This window comes from Lissotriton helveticus, chromosome 4_1 (assembly GCF_964261635.1).
Source record: "Lissotriton helveticus chromosome 4_1, aLisHel1.1, whole genome shotgun sequence".
Classification (NCBI taxonomy): Eukaryota; Metazoa; Chordata; class Amphibia; order Caudata; family Salamandridae; genus Lissotriton; species Lissotriton helveticus.
Window position 1 is genome coordinate 704,648,125 of NC_136063.1, and position 25,480 is coordinate 704,673,604.

Genomic DNA, 25,480 nt, shown 5'->3' on the forward strand with positions numbered 1-25,480 from the left:
CGGGATGGTAAATAGGATGAACTTCCCGCATGGGATGCTGAGAGTCCCAATTCGGGCATTTAGTAAACAACCTTTCCCGATACTTCATTATAGTCACCAGATTCCCATATACATCTTCTATTCCCAATTCGAATTTATGTGCCTGGTCCACAATGGCATATAGGACCTGTGGGGCTCTCCAATCTTCAAAACATTGTTTCCATAGGGAAATTAAACGATAGGCCATAGTTTCTAAAGCATATTGCTGCATGACTGGTTCGTAATCCTTCATGGTCCCCCATATGTCTGTGACTGTATAGATGGCATTCCGCACCCATTGGGATGCTTGATCTATCACCATCTGTTTTTCTCTATACAACCGTCGGGTATCCAGAGTTCCGGGGACATGGGAGGGGGTCGAATCAATCCTAGCTGGCGTCGACGTGGCCGACAAAGATGGCCTAAGCCGAGGCCGGCAAAGCTAAGGTTACAGGGAACATAGCAGGGGGTGACGGGACACCAGTCAATAATGTAGCTGTGGCCGATACCGGAGAGGCAGGAGTGAAAACTACCCCCGTAGGGGTAGGGGCTGTGGTAACAGCCGGGGCCGTAGCTTGTGGAGCGGACGAGGCGGGGGCCATTGCAAGAGGTATCGCGGGATACACTCGCTGCGGATCATAAGGGGGCGAGGACGTACATCCAATAAGTCCTCAATTTCATCCTCTGGCTCAGTTCGAGCTGTGTAACTTTTATCCGCCTGTAACCTAAACTATCTATCCAAACATTCAATATTTTTTCTCAGTTTGCTCCCCATCATATTCTACAGCTTTCTGAGTTATGATCTGGCCATTTTTTATTTTAAGCAATTTCTCTTCCCTTATACGACGGCGTTTCGCCTCTTTCTGTCACAGCTTTTAAGAATCGAACATCGCCTGCCGGCTTCTTTTGGCGAACAATCGATCCTGTAAATACTGTATCTTTTTCTCATCTAATGACCAGTTAAGGGCCATTGGAATTCCACATTATCCTTCGTATACTTGTGCCTTAAATTATTAAACAAAATAGGCGTAAGGCCATGCTTTACATACATATCAAAATTTGGGCTGCCCTCTTGCGGAGCAGGCTGGCTTTCATCCAATCGTCCGCTCTTACGGCGGTAGCAACATCCAAAACATATTTTACTAAAACACTACATTTTGTTTATCCACAATGTACCCATTCACAAACTCTCAAACATGGCCATGTTCTCTCATACTCAATCTCACCTCAAACGGGATCTGACATACAAAATAGATGAACAAAACATACAGTATTTTACATTGACATGTCTTTTCCAAAACCAAACAGCCAAAGAACGGAGGCCGTCGTCTCCCGTTCGTGGAGAACTCGCAGATTTCCGACTACCAGACCAAACAGATACCAAAAACAAGCAGTCCGGAGACTACCAAGAGGCCATCAGACAGGAATTAACCACAGACCGGCCTACAGACCATCCTGTGGTCTTCCTGGTTCACCTTCAAGACTATTCTGACTGAGCCCGCTGCCTTAGCGCCGCTTCAGATGTTTCCAAAACGCTACCCAAGTGCAACCGCGGGCCTTTCCGAGAACAGTCCGGCCGGGTGAGCACCACACGTGCCTTACCAAGGCGTCTGATCGAAAACCTCTATTATTCACCAAACAAGTCCGTGGAGCATCTGCCCGTGCAGCCTCAATGCCACCCCGTCAGACCACCAAAGTTCTCCGTGGTACGCCGACCACCAAAACCAAATAGAGTTAACTGTTTCCAAGACGCCGCTCAACAGCGTAATCCAAAGACACCAAACCAATACACTCACCTGGTGCACTCAGGTATGATTTTGTATTCTTTACTGCCCACTCCTGAAAACCAACACGGTCAGCTCCTGAGATACGCCCGTAGGACTCCGGCGAGGGGTCACTAGCAGCTGGGGCTCTCTGATCGCGAGAGCGGAGTTCAGCCAGAATCGTTAATCAGTCCACCCCCACGACCAGAGTACCCCTTCAATTGTCCTTCCTTACCCTGTATTACGGGAGGACGACCCCAAACGTGGAGTCCCACCAGAGTCGCCAACTGTCGTACTACGAAAATAATCTATAGAGCTATACCTACCAATAGCCCCCAAATATAGTGTTACCAAATAATCAGTCAGTTGGCAGTGAAGAAAAGTCAATCGTTTATTAAACAATAAATACTCTATAGAGGAGCCTCTCTGACGTCACCCAGCCAGTGCGTGGAGAAGACTGACGATTCACACTCAATACATGGCATAAATGCTTTCATTGCGTTACATAAGATCACCGTACATGGAAAAGTACTGGCTGGTACAGTAGCTCAGAGGAAAGACCATATATGGCACAAAAAGCTTGTTTAGAACTCTGCCTCTGCTATAATTGGGGAGGGTCAGGAGGGGTGACTCCCTTTCGTCTCGGTTCCTGGGAGCACAGGCACGGCGCCTCCAGGAATGTGCTTATCACCTCTGAAGCCAGATACGACCTTGTGTCTTAGAACGAGGAAGAATAGTCTAAATTCAGCTGCCTTGTGTAACTCAACTAACGGGGCCTACTTGACTGCTGGAGGACAGCACGTGACTTCTGCCCGAATCTAATACATGTACAGCAAAATGGCGTCGGTTTGGTTCTCTATTCGAGTACAAAAGAACACAATGAAAGAGCGGAGAAAGAGTTCCTGTATTAATACACTAGTTAATCTTGTGGACGCTTGTTTTCCGAGCGGACGTCATAGTCCTCATCCCTCTCCTGTGCCGCAAGAGCGTCGCTCCCCTATGGGTAAGTGTCGCAGTTTGTCCCCGAGGGCTGGTTCCTGGCCTGTTGGGGGCGTGGGCCCCGCGTATCGTCCCCCTCTCCACCGTTTCCTGGTGAGGGGGCGTCAAGAGCCCAGTTGGAGGCATATGCGGCGGCTTTGCAGGCCTCGCTGGTTCCTCCTCTTCCTCCTTCCCCTCCTGGAACGTCAGCGGATCCCTTGCGCAGTGCAAGGCCTTCCGCGGCATCGCCAGCGGGTTTTGCCCCGGCGCCGACTGGTTCGATCCAGGCTTGAAGGATGTGGTGCCGTTGGGGTGCGGCCCTTCGGGGTCCCTCCTTTGGACCAAGGCGCCCTGGCTCTGCCGCAAACTCTTACGGGAGTGCCGGGGCTCGGGTCGCATCCACGAGCCCCTCTCGGCTCTTTGACAAGGTGATCCTGTCTAAGGCCGAGGTGATGCAGCTATAGCGCCTGCAGCTGCCGGCGCGCCCCCCTCGTCCCGTCATGGGTCGAGGCTGGCGGGGGACCCTTCGTCCCTCCCCGGTCCCCTCTCGTTACTCCGCGCACGCGAATGCCACGTCGGAGGTCGAGTCGAGGCCGGCTGCACCAAAGGGTCGGAGGGCCCCTCTCGTCCTCTTGTGTGTCGAGGTTGGCCGGGGAGTCCTGGTCGGTCCCCGGGCCCCTCTCGTCCCTCCGTGCATGCAGATGTGCAGCCGCCGCCGTGGAGGTCGGTGGACCTTTCTCGTCCCCCCATGGGGCGAGGCTGGCCGGGGACTCCTTGTCGCTCTCCAGTTGCTTCTCGTTCCTCCACGCAGACGGCTGCCTTGTTGGAGATCGAGTTGGCGCCGTTCCGGCGCTGCCCCCTGACCACCTCAGCTCCATCCCAGCCCCGGTCCCCGGCGCCATGTGAAGAGGTGGAGGTCTGTCCGGCGTCTCCTGTGGTGTTGGACGATGACGCACTGCTCCAGGTTGCGGATTCTACAGCACCGTACAGGCGTCAGGTCTCGGATTCCTCCTCGGACTTCCCTTCTTCTCCAGAGGTTGCGCGCCTGCTGGTGTTGTCCTCACCGGAGACGGCCCGCCGCGTCATGGCTTTCTCCACGGCGTCATCAAAAGACGGCTCCCTGCCATCACGGCGGCGTTCGCCAGATATACCGCAAGTCCCCTATTCTTCAGCGGCTCTTTCTCCCTTTCGGGCCTGGCCCTTGCCCACTCCTGCTGGCTTCGCGGACGGCTGCCTTAGTTTGCAGCTGGCTCCCACGCAGGAGCTGCTTTTTCCACCGTGGGGCCCTATGGAGGCAGGTGCGGCCTTCGCTCGTGCTGTTTCCACGGCTGTTGGGAATTTTGAGCATGTGAGATCCGGCTGCCCATTTCCCCGCAGATCATTTGTTGGAGGTTCTCCACCAGGGCTCTGGTGGAAGGGAGCTGCTGCTCCCCTTTGAGGGTTCGCTCCATTCTTCTCTGACGGGGACTTGGGGACGCCCTGCCACGGGGGATCCGGTGCCCCAACACCTTCTCCATCGACACCTTCCGGCGCCGCGTGACACGGCGTGTCTTTTCCTCCACCCCTCTGCCAGTGGGCCCCTGTTGCGGACCGCCTTTCCTTCCCTACCGTCTCTGTTAGCTCCACCTTCCCGGGAGGCCCTCTGGCCTGACTCTTGGAGCCGAAATATGTTTACTTTGACCAGTGCGGCTCTGCGGGCCCTTAACACTTTGTGTGTTCACTAGGGCCACCTCTTTTTTGTGGGACTCGTGGAGTCCCTTGGATTTGCGGCTCCTCAGGAGGGTGCTGGTGTTGACTTGCGGCATCATGTGTTAGATGGCCGGGAGCTGGCGGCGTTTATTCTTTGCTCCCCTCTGGACATCTCGGAGGTGCTTGGTCGTGCCATGGCGTCTTCCATTGCCCTTCGCCGCCATGCTTGGTCCGGGACATTGTGGTCCCGGAAAATGTTCGGGAACGGCTGGTGGATCTTACCTTCAATGGCACTCTTCTGTTCCACGCGCTGGCAGACTCGGCCATCCAGAGGTTCTTGGCAGGGCTTCGGCCTCCTCCTCCTTCTCCTCCCCCTCAGTGATCTGTGTGATTCATGTGCCTACGAATCTTCTTTATTGGGACAGTAGCTCTGTTGGCTGCTGGCCGGCGCTGTGTCTTTTTACTTGGATTACCTGCACCAGATTGGCCCTAAGATTAGGCCTCCTGTCGTTTGCTCATGGCTGCTTGACAAGCCTTCTGCGGGGCTTTTTTCCCGCGGTTCTTTCTGTTGTCCTCTGCTGCGGAAGTTTCTTCCTAAGAGGGTTCCCATGTCTTGGGACTAACATACCCCAGGTGGGATGACGGTAGCTGTTATATAGCTTGTTCTGTGCTTGGAAGTTGTGGTCGCCTTCGGGCTTCTGCTCTCCCTGGCGTTTAAGTACGTTGCAGGTGCAATTTCCTTCTTGGTGGTGGGACTGCCTTTGGACGCGCACCGGGGTATCCTTCTCCGGGGTCGCTGTGTTGTTAGCCTGGTCTGCCCAGCCATTTGCGGCCTGGTGTCATGGCTCTGGTTCCAAGTCAGTTTGTGTTGTGTGTGCAGGCCCTTTTCTGGAGTGCGTCCGGGGCCTTCTTTGCCTTCTAGCTCTCTGTCTTGGGGACTGGGATGGATTTCTGTTCCTCCCTCTTTCAGGCGCACCCTGCCCGGTCTTCCTAGGTGTCCCCGGGCTGCTCTTTCTTCCTCTGCCTGCTTATTGATGTAGGCGCTGGTCTGTCTGGTCTCTTGATTTTAGCTGTAGCGGGATCAGCTGCCCTCTTCGCAGTGTGTGTTCCCAGGTGGGGAGGGGACTTGCCTGCCTTCTGCCTCGTCTCCTTGGAGTCTTTAGGTTGTTTTTTCTCCTCTTCCTGGTCTTGACCCTTGGATGGAGGTTTTTGTTGCCTGATGTAGGTGTGGGGTACTTTGGTCTCCCCTTGCCTTGCCCTTCTTCCTCTGTGGAGTGTGAACGGGCTTCTTCTTCTTCTTTCTGCATCCACCTTGGGATCGGTGGTGTTCTGACTATAGGGGTTTCCCCTTGCCTGGGGGAACAGGGCTCCTTGCCCTGTCCGTCGGACTCGTCCCCTATGGGAACTGCTGTTATGTCCAGGCTGGTGGGGTCCTCTCGCAGGCCCTCCTTCCCCGTGGGTATGGCTAGGGTATCTATTCTACGTTAAGGAATCTGCGGCTAGTAGTCTCTAGCAGATGTACAAGTTACTTACCTTCGGTAATGATGTATCTGGTAGAGACGATTCTAGCCGCAGATTCCTTTGCGACTCACCCTTCCTCCCTGTTCTGCGAGAACCCTCTTCTTGCCTTCCGCACTCGCCTGCTTCTGGGTGCTTGGTCTTCTGCGAGTGCCTCTTTCACTCCTCCCTGGCGGGATGCTGGTTTGGTGGGGTTGCATCCGTCGCTCCCTTCTGGGACGTGACTGATAGGTTGATGGGTGCTCTGGCGTCCCTACACTCTGGTGCTTCTAGTGTGGGGCCTTCTCGTATTTCCCCTTCCTTTTTCCTTGTTTGGAGTTTCGGACTCATGTGCAGTCCTCTGAGTTGGTGTCTTTGGCTGGGTCTCAGCCTTTGCTCCTTTCAGGGGACGCAACTTTCCCTGATGGTGTTGTCTCGGGTTAAATTGTCGTTACTCTTTTGTCTTTCACTATTAATGGACTGTGGTTGCAGGCTTCTCCGTTTGTTGCACAGTTTTTTCATATGCTTTTCCTGTCTCCAGGGAGAATGTTGCATTTGTTGCGGGGTTACTTTGAAGTGGCTGTGACTGCTCTTCCCTTCTATGACTTTCGGTGCCACTGTGCCTGGCACTTTTCCGGATGGGCCGTCCCCCCCCCCCCCATTCACTTCTTTCCTTTTTGTTACCTGCTGTTTCGCACACTGTTCCCATATTCTCACAGTTTTTGTTTCTGATGGCTCCGCGTTGTGGCGCGGAAAAGTTCCCGGAAGAAATCAGATGTCAGCGCGCCAGGGTGGGTCTTATGTGACCTCGCTGATGTCACTCCCTCAGACGACGTAAGGGCTGAGTCACGCAGTACCGCCCCCCGGCGCACAGAGATGCTGGGAAAAGAAAAGTTTTCCGGATCCAGTCTCACGTCTGGGGATAATTCTACATTAAGGAATCAGTGGCTAGAATCGTCTCTACCAGATACATCGTTACTGAAGGTAAGTAACTTGTACGTCGATGATAAATGAAACATCTATCAACCTGGATGGGTTATCTCTTATCTTCTGAGATATTTCACCAGAATACTGTGTTTTAAATATAGTCTGTCAAAAATATGGCATTTTCGTTCAAACAGATGCATTTGATTCATACTCAGGACAGCTCTTTTCCTAAATCTTCACTGCAAAGGTAAAGAAGGAAAACTCCATTTAAATATCAAGTACTGTCTTATCCATATCTATTTACCCTTCCAAGCACAATGTGAGTATAAGGTCGTGTAGACTCTATAATTAACCATCTCAGCAAGTCATGTGCACAGCTGTACAACTTACATGAGAGAAAGCCCAAATACACCTTTTAACTGAAATTTATGGATATTGGTTACAAAGATATAAAGCAGAAAACTATATTAAAATTATTTTATATACATTGTTTTTTATTTTACATCTAAGTTCTCTATTTTATGATGCCCCATTTGTTAAAGGACAGGTTAGAGCTAGGCAGTCATGTTAACTGCCGTTCGGGAACATAGGAAATTTCCTTGCTACCACAACTATATCGGTCTCCGTGGAAGAGCATTCTCTAGCTTTTGCAGTATGGGTTTGCTGAACATCTGGCCATTGATCATGGGCACAGTGAGCACCATGCATCAATTGTTTTGAGATTCACTCACTGCTCCTTATCTTCGTCCACTGCATGCCAGTGGTCTGTGATTCTGTACATTCTGCCAAACACATTGACCGTACTACAAATGAGCAGACTAGTTGTAGATTGAGAGCTGTCCTAGTGCAAGTACACCCAAAAATGTATTGTGATAAATGATACACTTAAATACAAGTACCTAAACATCTTTGTCAAAACTTGAAAAATCAGTGTGCGCAACATGCCATGCTTAAGTTCTGGGCCCTGAAAATAACTTCAGCCATCCTGTATCATCATGCAAGGGGCAGTATAATATATATTTGTGTGCTATATTTTTCTTTACTCTTATTGTTCAACATTTTTGTATCCTTTTTATCGCCATGCACTCCTTGCATTTAATGATTTTTACTACTGTAAAGCTCCCAGTAACCAACTTGGGTGCAATATCATGTTTTAAAAAACAACTTTAAATAAAATAATCACTCATGTGTAACTTGGATAATAATTTTTATAATTGTTAGAATCTCGAGCTGAAGCAACTAAAAAAAGGAGGTACTTGGACCAAGGAAGTGAATACCATGGAAATAAACTGGTATCCTATCCAAAAAGTAAACTATGCCAAAAGGAAGCTGTCTGGTGCCAATCCTGCAATAATAACATGGTAAGTTGATATTTCAATTGGAAACGTATGAAATTGTTTTAATTGATACACAGTTTTTATTGTTTTTATCAATTCATATGATTTGCAAAAAAAGGTGAGAATAAACAGTAAATGGTACACAGCAAAAATTAAATACCTGTAATCAATTTGTAGATTAAAAATTGTTCCCTTCAGTTAGTAGTTTCTGTTAAGTCCGTTTGTTACCACTGTATATTTCACGTATCACACAAGTATTGAAGCAGTTGGTAGTTCCTGTTTTTCAACTACTTTGTGACCAGAATGTGGAGCTCTTCCTCGGTTTTCATCAAATTATTCTCAATTATCAAGTGTCAACTCCTAACATATTAGAGATCTAGCCACGGGTGCCTTACCTTAAAATAATCCCAATGCATCAGACTGGATCTGGAAAGAATTTCTTGAGCAGTACCCCTGCTCGCCGGTAAGTGGTGTTGTTCGAAGCGGAAGTAAAAAGTGCTTTGTATATTTTAAATAAAATGTACAAAATAGTTCAAAGTGCAGCATAGTCTGACCAGAGCTCCCGTCACAAGGGCACATATCAAGATACGGTTGGTAGCCCAGGGGAAAATATAATAGTTATTTTACTGTGCCAGCCCTAAATAGAAACAGCAAACTTCATTCCCAGCGCCCCCTAGCTAAATAGAGACATTTGGTAACAAGCATTGGCATAGCCAATAGGTCTCGCCTTTGGGACCTTATAAGTGTTTAGCCATGCAGCAGTTGATGTTGTTGTACCAAGGATATTGTGCTGCATAACTAAATACTTATAAGGTCCCAAAAGCGAGACCTATTGGCTATGCCAATGCTTGGTGGTATTGGTAGTATTGGTGGTGGTATTGGTAGTGTTGGTGGTGGTTGTGGTGGTACTGGTAGTACTGGTGGTGGTGGTACTGGTAGTATTGGTGGTGGTGGTACTGGTAGTGGTAGTATTGGTGGTGGTGGTACTGGTAGTGGTAGTACTGGTGGTGGTGATACTGATAGTGTCAGTATTGGTGGTGGTACTGGTAGTGGTAGTATTAGTGGTAGTGGTGGTACTGGTGGTGGTAGTACTGGTAGTGGTAGTATTGGTAGTGGTAGTACTGGTGGTGGTGGTACTGGTGGTGGTAGTACTGGTGGTGGTGGTACTGGTAGTGGTAGTACTGGTAGTGGTAGTACTGGTGGTCATAGTACTGGTGGTGGTGGTAGTGGTAGTACTGGTGGGGGTGGTAGTGGTAGTACTGGTGGCTGTAGTACTGGTAGTACTGGTGGTGGTGGTGGTAGTGGTAGTACTGGTGGTGGTGGTGGTACTGGTAGTACTGGTGGTGGTAGTACTGGTGGTGGTGGTACTGGTACTGGCGGTGGTGGTACTGGTAGTGGTAGTACTGGTAGTGGTAGTACTGGTAGTGGTAGTACTGGTGGTGGTGGTACTGGTAGTACTGGTGGTGGTGGTAGTACTGGTGGTGGTGGTAGTGGTAGTACTGGTGGCTGTAGTAGTGGTAGTACTGGTGGCTGTAGTAGTGGTAGTACTGGTGGCTGTAGTAGTGGTAGTACTGGTGGTGGTAGTACTGGTGGTGGTAGTACTGGTAGTACTGGTGGTGGTGGTGGTGGTACTGGTAGTGGTAGTACTGGTGGTGGTGGTACTGGTAGTACTGGTGGTGGTGGTACTGGTAGTACTGGTGGTGGTGGTACTGGTAGTGGTAGTACTGGAGGTGGTGGTACTGGTGGTGCTAGTACTGGTGGTGGTAGTACTGGTGGTGGTAGTACTGGTGGTGGTAGTACTGGTGGTGGTGGTACTGGTGGTGGTAGTAGTACTGGTGGTGGTAGTACTGGTGGTGGTAGTACTGGTGGTGGTAGTACTGGTAGTGGTGGTACCGGTAGTGGTAGTACTGGTGGTGGTGGTACTGGTAGTACTGGCGGTGGTGGTGGTGGTACTGGTAGTGGTAGTATTGGTGGTGGTGGTACTGGTAGTATTGGTGGTGCTGGTAGTGGTAGTACTGGTGGTGGTGGTACTGGTAGTGGTAGTACTGGTGGTGGTGGTACTGGTAGTGGTAGTATTGGTGGTGGTAGTACTGGTAGTGGTGGTACTGGTAGTGGTAGTATTGGTGGTGGTGGTAGTATTGGTGGTGATGGTGGTACTGGTAGTGGTAGTACTGGTGGTGGTGGTACTGGTAGTGGTAGTATTGGTGGTGGTGGTAGTATTGGTGGTGGTGGTAGTATTGGTGGTGATGGTGGTACTGGTGGTGGTATTAGTAGTATTGGTGGTGGTATTGGTAGTGTTGGTGGTACTGGTAGTACTGGTGATGGTGGTAGTGGTAGTACTGGTGGTGGTGGTACTGATAGTGGCGGTATTGGTGGTGGTGGTAGTGGTAGTATTAGTGGTAGTGCTGGTACTGGTGGGTGGTACTGGTGGTGGTGGTACTGGTGGTGGTAGTACTGGTAGTGGTAGTATTGGTAGTGGTAGTACTGGTGGTGGTAGTACTGGTGGTGATAGTACTGGTGGTGGTGGTACTGGTGGTACTGGTAGTGGTAGTACTGGTAGTGGTAGTACTGGTGGTCGTGGTACTGGTAGTACTGGTGGTGGTGGTAGTGGTAGTACTGGTGGCTGTAGTACTGGTGGTGGTGGTGGTACTGGTAGTGGTAGTACTGGTGGTGGTGGTGGTACTGGTAGTACTGGTGGTGGAAGTACTGGTGGTGGTGGTACTGGTGGTGGTGGTAGTGGTACTGGTAGTACTGGTAGTGGTAGTACTGGTAGTGGTAGTACTGGTAGTGGTAGTACTGGTGGTGGTGGTACTGGTAGAACTGGTGGTGGTGGTAGTAGTGGTGGTGGTAGTGGTAGTACTGGTGGCTGTAGTAGTGGTAGTACTGGTGGCTGTAGTAGTGGTAGTACTGGTGGTGGTAGTACTGGTGGTGGTAGTACTGGTGGTGGTGGTACTGGTAGTACTGGTGGTGGTGGTGGTGGTACTGGTAGTGGTAGTACTGGTGGTGGTGGTACTGGTAGTACTGGCGGTGGTGGTGGTAGTGGTAGTATTGGTGGTGGTGGTACTGGTAGTATTGGTGGTGGTGGTACTGGTAGTGGTAGTACTGGTGGTGGTGGTACTGGTAGTGGTAGTACTGGTGGTGGTGGTGGTGGTACTGTAGTGGTAGTATTGGTGGTGGTAGTACTGGTAGTGGTAGTACTGGTGGTGGTGGTACTGGTAGTGGTAGTATTGGTGGTGGTGGTAGTAGTATTGGTGGTGGTGGTAGTATTGGTGGTGATGGTGGTACTGGTGGTGGTATTGGTAGTTTTGGTGGTGGTATTGGTAGTGGTGGTGGTGGTGGTACTGGTAGTACTGGTGGTGGTGGTAGTGGTAGTACTGGTGGTGGTGGTACTGATAGTGGCAGTATTGGTGGTGGTGGTGGTACTGGTAGTGGTAGTATTAGTGGTAGTGGTGGTACTGGTGGTGGTGGTACTGGTGGTGGTGGTACTGGTGGTGGTGGTACTGGTGGTGGTGGTACTGGTAGTGGTAGTATTGGTAGTGGTAGTACTGGTGGTGGTAGTACTGGTGGTGGTAGTACTGATGGTGGTGGTACTGGTAGTGGTAGTACTGGTAGTGGTAGTACTGGTGGTCGTGGTACTGGTAGTACTGGTGGTGGTGGTAGTGGTAGTACTGGTGGCTGTAGTACTGGTGGTGGTGGTGGTACTGGTAGTGGTAGTACTGGTGGTGGTGGTGGTACTGGTAGTACTGGTGGTGGTAGTACTGGTGGCGGTGGTACTGGTGGCGGTGGTACTGGTGGTGGTGGTAGTGGTACTGGTTGTAGTGGTAGTACTGGTAGTGGTAGTACTGGTAGTGGTAGTACTGGTGGTGGTGGTACTGGTAGAACTGGTGGTAGTACTGGTGGCTGTAGTAGTGGTAGTACTGGTGGCTGTAGTAGTGGTAGTACTGGTGGTGGTAGTACTGGTGGTGGTAGTACTGGTAGTACTGGTGGTGGTGGTACTGGTAGTACTGGTGGTGGTGGTGGTGGTACTGGTAGTGGTAGTACTGTTGGTGGTGGTACTGGTAGTGGTAGTACTGGTGGTAGTGGTAGTACTGGAGGTGGTGGTACTGGTGGTGGTAGTACTGGTGGTGGTAGTACTGGTGTTGGTAGTACTGGTAGTGGTGGTACTGGTGGTGGTGGTACTGGTAGTGGTAGTACTGGTGGTAGTGGTGGTGGTGGTGGTACTGGTGGTGGTGGTACTGGTGGTGGTGGTACTGGTGGTGGTAGTACTGGTAGTGGTAGTATTGGTAGTGGTAGTACTGGTGGTGGTGGTACTGGTGGTGGTAGTACTGGTGGTGGTGGTACTGGTAGTGGTAGTACTGGTAGTGGTAGTACTGGTGGTCGTGGTACTGGTAGTACTGGTGGTGGTGGTAGTGGTAGTACTGGTGGCTGTAGTAGTGGTAGTGCTGGTGGTGGTAGTACTGGTAGTACTGGTGGTGGTAGTACTGGTGGTGGTGGTACTGGTAGTGGTAGTACTGGTGGTGGTAGTACTTGTAGTGGTGGTACTGGTGGTGGTGGTACTGGTTGTGGTAGTACTGGTGGTAGTGGTGGTACTGGTGGTGGTGGTACTGGTGGTCGTAGTACTGGTAGTGGTAGTATTGGTAGTGGTAGTACTGGTGGTGGTGGTACTGGTGGTGGTAGTACTGGTGGTGGTGGTACTGGTAGTGGTAGTACTGGTGGTGAGATGGGGTGAGATGGGGTGAAAACGGTCTCCTCGTTGACACGTTTTGTAAAGAGATGCATATGGAAAGACAGCCAGACGAGATGCATGTGGAAAGACAGCCAGACGACACCTATGTTTGAATTGCAAGACTTATATTACTGACGGGATTTTGGAAATGCTGCAGAGAAAAACATTTCTGCCTGAAGCAATAAATGATTAACTCGTATATTCTGCTTATGCATTATAGCAGGCAATAATAGCAGTTCTAACATCAGTATGTTAGTGTGATAAAAAGCGCTTTGACGCCTCGTCATGGAGTATTAAGCACTATATGAAAGCAAATACAATATAATAATGGGTCTCTGGCGGAGTAGTAATAATCAACAAGCATTAGAAAAGCCAACAGGTCTAATTTGAATGCACTGACGCTTTTGAACGAACACAGGCAAGCACAAATACGTGCGTGGTGGGCGGGTGGGGGGGGGGAGCAGCACCCTTTGATGTGCGAGCGAGTGGGAGACTAGCATGTCCTGACAAGCAGCGAGCAAATCATTCATGTTGTGCTCCAAACAAAGGCAGCTTCCCTCTCAATGTTTATATAACGAGAAGTGAATATTTCATAACAAATCAAGGCCGCTTGGTGCTAAGCCATCTTGCTATACATCTGAATTAACCTCAGTGAATTTCATGTTTGGTTTTACTGCAGACTGGTGTTAAGAATGACAGTAAATCTTTGCAAGTTAAAAACAAGAGACGGCCTGGCGCCGTCAAAGTGAAAGTACGGCTGGCCGTCGGCAGTGAATAAATTAGGGAGGAGAAATGCCTGAGAGTGCGAAATGATCCCTTTGAAGTGAAGCTGCTGGCGGCAGATGGCTGTCTTTCCTGTGCACGGGCTTTTCTATGTCAATGCGCTTGCGCATTGAGCTCCTTTTCACGGGCACTGCATGGTACCGCCCGATCTCGGTAAGCTTCGTTTAAGCCCCTTTATCTCTCGCTCCGCTCAATGCGCATGTGCATTGAGATAGGTCGCTCGACCTAAAAAGGCTGACTGCAACTGTACTCAGATAAGCTTCCACGTTTAACATCCACACGAATTCTCATTCAGTCTCATGGTTCGCTCAAAATTAGCAGGGATTGCTGCACAGATTTTTTTATCTATGGCCACAATACTTTCAAGATCCATATAAATATGATGCAGACCAGGCTTACGAAGTGCACACTCCGCTCCTGCTAACCAGGGGATTTGGTGGTCCCTTTAACACTCAAAACAATCCTTCATAATATCCCTGATTATAGTGGCCTCTGGGTTCTTCCATACTGTTAGCCACTGTAGAGGTGGATCTAATATAATCTGATACATATTATAAACTCCGCACTTCATGACACAGATGAAGATAACATTGGGGCCAACAACACCCTTCTACAAAACCTGCTTTCTTCAGGTTGGATGGGATCTCTGTTAGAGGAACCCCATATCCACGCCCCATATGTTGCAAACAGAATACATAGGGTTTTATAAATGTGCACACTGCCTATATAGGCACTACCTAGGCGCACTGACGTCAGTTCTTTTCTTCTTGCGCCAGTCAGCATTGGCCAAGGAAGAGCTACCCCTTAGTCACTTTTTGACTATGCTTTTTTCGATATTTTGTTAGTCTTTTTTGAGGTCTGACCCCCTGGTGTGGCAGAAATGTTATCTAAGAAGGCTGCTTCCAGCCCTGTGGTACCTGTCACCAACAGATGTCACTGATGGACCCACACCTTGTTTGCCTCTGGTGCCTCGAACAACACCATAATCCAAAGGTCTGTCCCTACTGCCACATCATACAGCCGAATGCCTTGAGGGAGCGATCCCTCATGCTCCTGGCGGCTCGACGTGTGAGGTCCCAGATGACAGGAAAGCCCGGTAGCGGGCACAGAGTCTAGGATGGTCATCATATTCCAAGTATTCAAGCAATTCGGGTAAGTCCTTCACCCACAAAAAAAAGTGAAAGTGTACTGCAACTTTACCTCATCCATCGGCCAATGGGGCGAAGAAGAGTCACTTGAGGCCTGGCTCTGCGGTTATGCCAGTACCTGGGCCGACTCCACACCCTGCGTTTCTGAGAGCCGGAGCAACCCCCGCTTAGCTTGAATAGTTTTATGGGATCCTGCGCCTCATCTCTGAGCAGCACCCTTCCCTCAGGCGCACCTTTGGGCCCGTGATTTTGAGACTGTATCCACGCCGGCAGCTCTGGTACCAGTAGGGCCCCAGGAATCCACAGATGATTCCAGATCGTCGCTAGTCATGTCATGTTGTCCCTCCCCGGCGCCGGCCCAGAGGCTAACACTCCCGGCACCCACCGGCTGCAACTTCCACATTTGTGTCCCCAACTCATACACGGAGCCAGAGTGCCGTTTTCAGATGCCGACCGGAGCCTTGCCTTCCGGGCTGGAGCTTGAGCTCAATTCCTATGGGCTGGGAATTTGGGGAAATGGGAGGGGTCGCTGGACCCTGAAGAATTCCAGCCTTATAAATTGTTGGACTGGTGCAAGGATCTGGGTAAAGCCAGTTGATTGAACACTTCTCCAAATACTGGCATGCTTTCTCCCCCTACTGTGGCTACGGGGGAGAAAGCTTGATTCAATATGCTGGTGCAGAGGGTAGCTGAGGTCCTGGACCTTAGTTTGCCTTTGGTGGCTGTCAAGACTAATGTCTCCCCTCCCCTTCGAAACTAACTCTCCGACTGTAGGAGAGTAGGATCTGCTTCCTATGGTTACCCCCACTTTCTGCTGTGTTTCACTGGTTTTTCGACTTTAGTCTGGCTGTGGCCCTGCTAATCAGGACTACAGCCTAGCTGTTCTCCCTCTAAATTGATTACCTGTACTTTAGGTACACACCAGATTGGTTACTGGGTCACCGTTAAGAGTCCCTAGTATATGGTACCTTAGGTACCAAGGGCATAGGTACCCCAGAGGCCTACCAGGGGCTGAAGCATTTATTATGCCACCTCTGGGAAGCCTTCCAAAATGGCACCACAGTTCTGTACTTGCAGCCTGGGTAAGGTGGTGTAAGCACCCCTTACTTAGATATAGTATACCTATATCTACCTATATATATATAAAAAGACACTTGGGCAGAGCGGTTGTTGCGGTAAGGGGACGGAAGGAGACTCTTTTGTTTTTAACAAGTGGGGACAGGGGAGAAATGCGCACACCGTCCTGCTTTCTGGCATTCCGTATTTCACCATCGTCTCGAGACCCAGAACCGGATTACTGCATTCTGGGTCTCGTAGTTTGTGTGCCAACTGTGCGCTCTACAAGAGGCGGGACCCATCATGGGAGGAGTAGCCATTTCATCAGCGGCAGGACAATTCGCAGGTGTGAACACTTACCCCTTCTCTTGCATCCACTTGGTGCTGAAGAAGGCAAATGTTGCCGAAATGCATTCGCCCGATGTGTTGGTTGGAAATAAAGTGTGCTCCATTTGTTCCCCACTGAGGCCTCCGCCTTTCTTTTTGGAAGGACTTACCTTGGATATTGTTCTCGCCTGCCAGTGGCGTGCTGAGAGACCCCCGCATTCACAAGTGGTCAGACTGCTTCTGGCATTGCTCTGGCATTTTGGTATAGTCAAGCGATTGACACGGTTTGAGCCCACCGCGACGCTCAGGTTGGAGAGATGCGGTGACGAGGACAGTGTTCCTCGCTTTGGGCTAGCTGCATTGCTGCCTGCCCCTGCAAAAAGACACTTGGGCAGAGCGGTTGTTGCAGTAAGGGGACGGAAGGAGACTCTTTTGTTTTTAACAAGTGGGGACAGGGGAGAAATGCGCACACCGTCCTGCTTTCTGGCATTCCGTATTTCACCATCGCCTTGAGACACAGAACCGGATTACTGCATTCTGGGTCTCGTAGTTTGTGTACCAACTGTGCGCGCTACAAGAGGCGTGACCCATCATGGGAGGAGTAGCCATTTCATCAGCGGCAGGACAATTCGCAGGTGTAAACACTTACCCCTTCTCTTGCATCCACTTGGCGCTGAAGAAGGCAAATGTTGCCGAAATGCATTCGCCCGATGTGTTGGTTGGAAATAAAGTGTGCTCCATTTGTTCCCCACTGAGGCCTCCGCCTTTCTTTTTGGAAGGACTTACCCTGGAGAGAGAGAGAGAGAGAGAGAGAGAGAGAGAGAGAGAGAGAGAGAGAGAGAGAGAGAGAGAGAGATATATATATATATATATATATATATATATATATATATATATATATATATATATATATATATATATATATATATATATATATATATATATATATATATATATATATACACCGAACGTGCACAAGATGGTCCAACCTACGCCAGGCAGGCCGATAATTTACGCAATTAATAGTGTGGCGGAACATGTGTCACAATATATAGATTTTTACCTCCAGGACCATGTGAAAGGTCTCGAAAGCTATGTGAGAGACACAGGTGATTTTTTAAACAAGCTTGGCAAAATCAAGTGGAACAGCGATTGGTGTCTAATTACATTAGACATTGAATCGCTGTACACGAGCATTGAACATGAGGCAGGCCTACGTGCAGTCAATTACTTTCTAGGTACCAGACCGTGTGAGTATTATAGTCACAACAAAATGATTAGTGAATTGACTGCGTGGTGTTTAAACAACAACTACTTTTTGTTCAATAAAGAATATTGGAAACAGGAGTGAGGAGTAGCCATAGGTTCTTGTTTCTCCCCCAGCTACGCGTGCTTGCACGTTGGCTGGTGGGAGAAACAGGTCCTAGAGGGCACATACAACAGACACAAAGTGAAATATTGGCTTCGCTTTATTGATGATGTTATTGCAATTTGGGAGGGTGATGTAAAGAGTGCAGAAGAGTTTGTTGAAATTTTAAACGTGAATTCTTGTAATTTACATTTCACATCAAACATCAGTGCAGCCACTGTTGAGTTCCTTGATGTACGCGTGACAGTCACTGACAATAATTTAGAAACAACTTTATTCAGAAAGAAGAAGACTGCGGGCAATATCGTGTTGCATGCCAGCAGCAGTCATCCCCGCCATCTTATTGAAAGTATTCCTGTAGGTGAGCTACTAAGATTAAACGCATTTGTAGCAGCCACGAAAATTATGAGAGTTGCGCAAAAGAAATGATGGATAGACTCAGTGATAGAGGATATTCTAAAATTACTCTTTCCGAGCATGGGCCAAAACAGAGGAACGCTCACGGGATTCTATATTGACCCCAAAAGATCTAGAGGTTGGTAACATTAATGAAAGTCTTCGTCTTATAACTGCATTTAGCAAGCAAGAACGAAAAATCAAAGCCATCGTCAAAAAGAATTGGCCAATTGTCCTAACTGACGGTGTACTTGCTAGTAGATTACCTGAGTCACCATCAATTACTTTTAGATGAGCAAAATCCATGAGGAATCAATTAGTTAGATCAAGTCCAGAAATTGAAACAGACGGGGTTAAGTTCATGCAGAGAAAGTGATTCTACAAATGTTCATCATGCAGAGCGTGCAGATTTGCTGTAAATACGGCCCATTATACTACCCCATTTTCAGACTGGAGTGTAGCCATCAAAGGTAATTACGGATGCCGCACTAAGTATGCTGTATATGTTCTGACATGCACCTGTGGGCTTCGCTACGTGGGTAGTACGAAGCTGCAGGTGCATGTCAGGATATTGCAGCATCTCAGGGCAATCGTTAATAATGATACTGCTTACCCGGTGGCAAGACATTTTAGAAAAGTGCACAACAATGATTTAAACTGTCTGTCTTATTTTGTGATTAATGCAGTAGCACCACTGCGAAGAGGGGGAATAGGGAAAACTGTTAAGAAGACTGGAAACTCAAACGATCATAGCGTTAGACAGCAAGAACCCGAATGGGTTAAACAATACAGAACTGCACCACTGCTTATAGAACTCCAGCTTAAGAATGAATTAACGCCAGGAGTGAGCACGATAAATCTAGATATTTCCAGCATAAGGAAATCTATAAAACAGAGCAATAACAGTAATAAAATTGAAAGATTGAACAGAAAATAGAATATTTATGCACCTATACCGCTAAAGGAATTTTAATAGAAATGTTAAATGTAATTGTTTGGGTATAGCACTGTACCTCACTTCAAGCACTTTATAATTCACAAGCACTTTAAGCAGCCTTTAGTATGTTTTTCAATGTGCAGTGTAGTAATAAAAGATTCTTGGTTTATAGATTATGTGGCAACTCCAAGGGATCAGGTTTGTTGAATATGTTGCACTTTTAAAATATGTATAGACTCATATGGAGAGTCAGGTATTTATGAAGAATTGCTTATATAATTTTATAGAACTTTATATATTTATGGTTTTATAACATAAATTATGTGCATATAGAAATTAATTTTAGGATTTAGCAATTATGTACATATTTTAAAGAAGAGAAAAAGTGTTTATTTAATTTGAAAATTTGTGTATATGTCTATTTATAGCAGAATTTTGCACAATGCTTTTTTTGATATTTTGGGGTTGCTGCAATATGGCATTTAAGCCGATTACGAGGGTCTATGTTTAAAAATTTAAATTAATGGATGATAAGTGAAGATTTATATCATGTTCTACTGCACTGAGAAAACAAGAGGCAAACAGCACTAGTATGTTTTCTATGTTCATGCTTAAAAACACATCACATGATCATGTGCACTGTGGGCGGGCAGTTTGTTTAAATTTAAAATACCACACTTGCTGCTAAAACTTTGTGTGAGCAAGAGCACGGCTGTGCCCGAAACGTGTCGCAGCAGAGCGGGGAAATAATAAAATACCTTCCTGCCTGGTTCCTGGTGGCCCGTCTCCTGGAAGAAGGACTCATGTATTCCACGGAGCATAGTCCTATCCCATACAGATGCATTGTGGGAAGTGTGGTCTGCGGGTTATCTGAGAGGTACACATTGTAATGTTATGCATCCTGTCGTATACAGGCACCCTCCGTACACGAGTCCTTCTTCCATGTCGAGCTGCCACAACCAATGGACATCAACTTACCTGTTTAAATACATTAAACTGGATGGAGGGCGTTTTCTTTTAGCAAGCTGATGAAGGCATCTTCACCGAAACGCGTTCTTGCAATAAAGAATCTTTCGAAGGGGTTCCCGTGTGTGCAGAGTGTTTCTTCATTGGAACCGGAGCGTGAATATATATATATATACACACATATTAACCTATAAGTCACTCCTTTGGCAGGCCTTGACAATCCTGAAGGCAGAGTGCTTGGTTTTGTGTGAGAGGGTGCCCTAGCATGAGCTGAGCCCCCCTGCAGCTTTCTTAATCCCTTCCTTATAGCTGTTTTATGATATAGCCATACCATATACTCTTAAGTGCATTATAATCCCCGCGGTTAATGCTAACTTTGGAATGGCTTTATCAAAACATGTCGTGTTTGGTGTCAAACACTTTGGAGTCCTACTCCCCCCGCCTCCCCGCAAGTTGTGCTGGCGGGGGTAGAATTGCACCCTTCTAGATTGAGAACACATGTGCACACTTAACCTACCCGGTAAATATTTAAAAGAGGCTCAGCATCACAAAATGGATGCTGCTGCCACAGACATGTGTCTGACCTCCTGCTGCTGGACGAAACACCGGCAGAGGAGGCCTGGACAATAGGTTCCCTGTCCAGGGAGGTGCCGGCACCTACCCAGACAGGCTTTAGTGTATTGGGGCAGGGAGGGTTGCATTCAGTGAATGCTTTTCAGACACTGCCTGTGGCACACAAGGTGTCCCATGCATTTCCCAGTTCAAACCGGTTGCTGGGGCATTCAGCCCCAGCTCTGGCGTGAAACTGGACAAAGGGGAAGTGGTATAACCACCCCCTCCCCAGGTCCTATAGATGGGATTCTAGAGTTTGTCCAACCCCTAAACTTAGTATAAGTATAGGAACCCAGTCACTGAGACTTTAGATTACCCTGGACGAAACTCTGATACAGAAATCTTGGACCTCCGACATTCCATATAGACTAGAAGACGGGAGAAATCGCCCTTGGGGTCAAGGAGTGACTCCCCTGTTCAAACAGGCACCAAAGAAGCATCTTGCCAGTCTGCATTTTCAAGGCTTCCGACGGATCCCGAAGAATCTGCGACACAGGACACGAACTTTCAGACATCTCCGAGGCTGACAAGAGTCCTCAGCAAAGCTGAGACCTGTAGCTATCACGAGAGAAGTGGGACCGGAACTCCTGGACATCCTGCACATTTGCTAGTGCATCGACTTCCCGAGCATTCCCAATGTTGTGCATTGGGCTACTTGTAGTCCAAGCCTTAAGCACCTTTTGCCTCGAAGATTGTGGGCCTACACTCCACAAGTGTTCCGTGGGCCCGCTTTCAGCATGTCCGCTCAAGGCGCCTTCGCGATCCCTAATCCATTGGCTAGTCGGTCCCCACGAAGGAATCTACTTTGTTTCTAGGCCTTCCCAGGTTGCTCCAGATGTGTCCTGACTCCCCTCCAAAGGGTGAGTCCCTCAGACCTTGCTGGTCTGCACCAAAGCCAACCCTGTCATCTTGCGTGGGTTGCTGTTGCCAAGGTTTGTTGGGTCAAATCGGGATACCGACGCTGCAGCATCCGACATGGGACAGCTCGAATCCAGCTCCTGTTTGTCGTCGACACCTCCTAGACCTCGTGGCTTAAGAGTCAAGCTTCACCTCCTTCACTTGAAAGCACCCAAAATCGGCTGGCATCTTCCTGTCACCTTCCTGGTCACTGGCTAGTGACCCAGACTCTGTCCCCTCTGCTTTCAGGTTCTTCAGATCTCAGATCCACCTTTGGATTCATCCGGACACTCTTCACCTGGACGCCTGCAGCACTTCTTGGCAGCTCTCAATTGGAATCGACGACGAAACCCGACACGAAAATACACCTATGCACCCGGCTTCCCTGGGTGAGGTAACACGAGTACTTCGGTGCTCCCGTGGGTCTTGACTCTCGAAATGTCCAGTACTGAAAGGGTTTTACCCTAGTCCACTTCTAAGTGTCCTTAAACTTTAAAACTGTAACTTAAACTTTCTCCATAGAAGTCAATGGTGATTTGCGGCTGTTTTTAGACACTGCACGCGTCCCCCGTGGTTCTCCTGTGTCCCTACCTTGGGTGTTTCCTGGTTGCCCCAGCGCTCCAACAGGCTCGCGGCCTGGTCTCTGTGTTCAGAGCGGTACTTATACCACTTTATTTGTATATGGTTTGAGAGCCCCTAGGGCAAAACGTATAGTGTGCTAATTAAGTTCTTGTATTGCACTTTGGCCTCTACCCTCATAAAGAGACTAGAGGGGTTGTGTTTAGAATAAATGCATATATTTTATATATATATATACTTTGTGTGGTGTACTTTAATTTGAGATTATAGACTGGTTAAACAAGCTGCTTTACATTCCTTCAAGACTTAGCCTGAAGGCTGCTCTCCACAGCTACCACTAGGATAGCTTTCTATAAAGGTTGTCTTAAACCTACCATCAATAAGGGTCGTTTGGAATGGTGCAAGGTGCCCACTAGAATAGTGGACATCATATGCTAGGCCAACTTCTCACATTGGTGTGCAGCTTGTGGGATTGTAGCTTGCATTGTTTTACCAGATAATCTTGAGAATATCATTTGAAAAATCACTAAAGGCACCATAGGTACATATAATACAAGCTTAGAATACAGTAAGTTCTACTGAACTTAGAGTTGTGTGTCAAGGGCCTAGCATACCCTTTCTACAACTCGAGAGGTTTAGTAGGAAACCAAATAGTGTAGGTAGGTGCATACACCACACTTGACTAGTCATGTCTTCAAAGGAGGGACCCAGTGGATCTACTCTAGATGTCAGTCAAGGACAGACATCTAAGTATGAAACATTTCCTTTCCAAGAGTTAAGGACGTTGTGTGCAATGAGAAAATTGAAGCCAGGACAGAATCCCAATACCCAATGCATTATAGAGGTGTTGTTGCTTGATGACTTTATGAAGGCATCAGATCCTACAAGGGTAAGCAATGATGTGGGTACATCACAAGAAGAGAACACTGGGCAGATGCCTCCTCAGGACTCTGACACTGATGTTGACCAGGAAATAGATAATGATCTAGACCTGGGGAATCCAGTTCTGCCTGGAGGTGAGGGGGGCCAAGGTGGCCCTGCCCTCACCCCCCAGGTAGAGTTGGTGGTGTGCCAAGAAGAAACCGATCTCCTTCACAGGAGTCTAATCATTCTGGTACATCGAAAGGGTCCTCTGCCCATTCTCATAGGAGGGGTACCTCACTTGAGAAGAGGGAGCATAATGCTAGGATGAAAGAAGCCCAGCTTAGAATAAGGAGACAAGAAGTAGCCTTAGAGAAGGAGACCCTAGCTCTTGAAAGAGAGAGGAAAAAGATGGGGCTAGAGCCCCATGGTGGTAGCAATATCCCTAGTGGTAGGGATATGTCTTAGGACCATAGAAACTTAAACAAAATTGTCCCTCCCTATCAGAATGGGGATGACATCCACAAATGGATTACTGCACTGTAGAGGGCCTGCAAAGTACAGAAGGTACCCCAGGAGCAGTGGGCAGCAATCTTGTGGCTCTCTTTGCAGACAAAGGTGGAGACAAGCTCCTCACTGTAAGAAAAGAGGATGCTGATGATTACAAGGTCCTGAAGAGTGCTCTGATAGATGGGTTTGGCTTAACCACTGAACAGTACAGGATAAAGTTCAGAGACACCCAGAAGGCACAGACTCAGGACTGGGTTGACTTTGTAGATTGTGCTACTAAGGCGGCTTTGGAGGGCTGGTTACTGGGCAGTAAAGTTTGTGACTATACAGGATTGTATAATCTGATCATTAGAGAACAAATTCTTAATAACTGTCAGAACCAGCTGTTGCATCAGCACTTGGTAGACTCTGATCTGACCTCTCCCCAAGAATTGGGAATGGGTCAGAACAAGGGTGAAGCAGAAGGCACAGAACCAATGTAGTGACCAAAAGAAGCAAGATCAAAAGGGTGGGGAGAAAGGTAAAGACCAGAAGTCTTCACAAGGTCTCCAAAAAGCTTCTAATGGTGGGGGTCCCCAATCTAAAAAGAAAGAAGGTCAAAAGAAACCCTGGTGCAAAGTTTGTAAGAATAATAGTCACTGGACTAGTGATTGCACCAAAAAAGAGACCGCTCCAGCCACCATTGCCCCTAAGGCAACTGTTCCCCCTAGTTCAGCTACAAGTGGTGGTTCCTAACAGAAGGGTGTAGTAGGGTTAACCCTGAGATCTGAGATGGACTCTGGTCTAGTCAGAGTTCCAACTCAGGCTGTATTGAACTGTGATGGAGGCATGGATATAACCTCCTCTGTGAGTCCCAGTAACTTGGGCAAGTACAGACAACAGCCTTTAACCAATGAGAATAAGGCTGAGGCCTACAGGGACACAGGAGCCAGTGTCACAATGGTGACACCAGCCTTTGTGGACCCTGGACAAGTCATACTTGGCGAGACTTACCAAGTGATCAACTCCAGCAGTTCTACAGGCTCCAGGCCTGGTCTCTGTGTTGAGAGCGGTACTTATACCACTTTCTTAGTATATGGTTTGTGAGGACCCTAAGGCAAAATGTATACTGTGCTAATTTACTGTGTGCTAATTAAGTTCTTGAAATGCACTTTGGCCTCTAGCCTCATAAAGAGACTAGAGGGGTTTTGTTTAGAATAAATACATATATTTTATATATATATACCTTGTGTGATGTACTTTCATTTTATCATTCAAGAGATTATAGACTCGTAAAACAAGCTACTTTACATTCCTTCAAGACTTAGCCTGAAGGCTGCTCTACACAGCTACTACTAGGATAGCTTTCTATAAAGGTTGTCTTAAACCTACCATCAATAAGGGTCGTTTGGACTGGTGCAATGTGCCCACTAGAATAGTGGACATCATATGCTAGGCCAACTTCTCACACCGACCATGCCACCTACTTACAAAAGGCTGACGAAGGACCACCCATCTATTATGACGGCTCCTTTGGCCAAAGAAGCTATAGAGAGAGTGCCAACACTAGAAGTAGGTTGTGGTTGATATTTCTGCTGCCCAAGAAGGATGGAGCCCTTCACCCTATCTTTGACCTACACTCTCTCAATTTCTTCCTCAAGGAGGAGAAGTTCAAGATGCTCACTCTTGCTCAGGTCCGGTCTGTCCAGGACCCAAGAGACTGGATGGTAGTGTTGGACATACAGAATGCATATTTCCACATTCCCGGCCTGCCTGCCCCATAAGCGTTACCTGCGGTTCACGATGGGTCACGAGCACTTAAAGTTCACTGTGCTCCCTTTCGGCCTCATTGTGAGAAGTTGGCCTGGTATATGATGTTCACTATTCTAGTGAGCACCTTGCACCAATCCAAACAACCCTTAAGGTGATGGTTGTAAAGTCAACCTTATAGACCAGCTATCCTAAAGGTAGCATGGACAAAGCAGTCTTAGGCTAAACTCAAGAGGGCATGTGAAGCCAGCTGTTTTACCATATCCAATCCCTTTAATACCAAGTGAAAGGACACCACACAGGTTGTATATCAAAATATATATGTATTTATTTCTAACAGAATCCTCTGAACTCT

At 48.1% G+C, this 25,480-nt stretch overlaps 1 protein-coding gene across 1 annotated transcript in view; it reads left to right on the plus strand.

Annotated features, from left to right (window-relative positions):
* The window catches only part of PRKDC (protein kinase, DNA-activated, catalytic subunit), a 3,158,350-nt gene that overhangs the window by 3,088,462 nt on the left and 44,408 nt on the right, over positions 1–25,480 (plus strand). Inside the window, exon 85 of the mRNA XM_078687323.1 lies at positions 8,094–8,233. Within this exon, the coding sequence (XP_078543449.1) occupies positions 8,094–8,233 (140 nt within the window). The remainder of the gene's footprint in view (positions 1–8,093; positions 8,234–25,480) is intronic.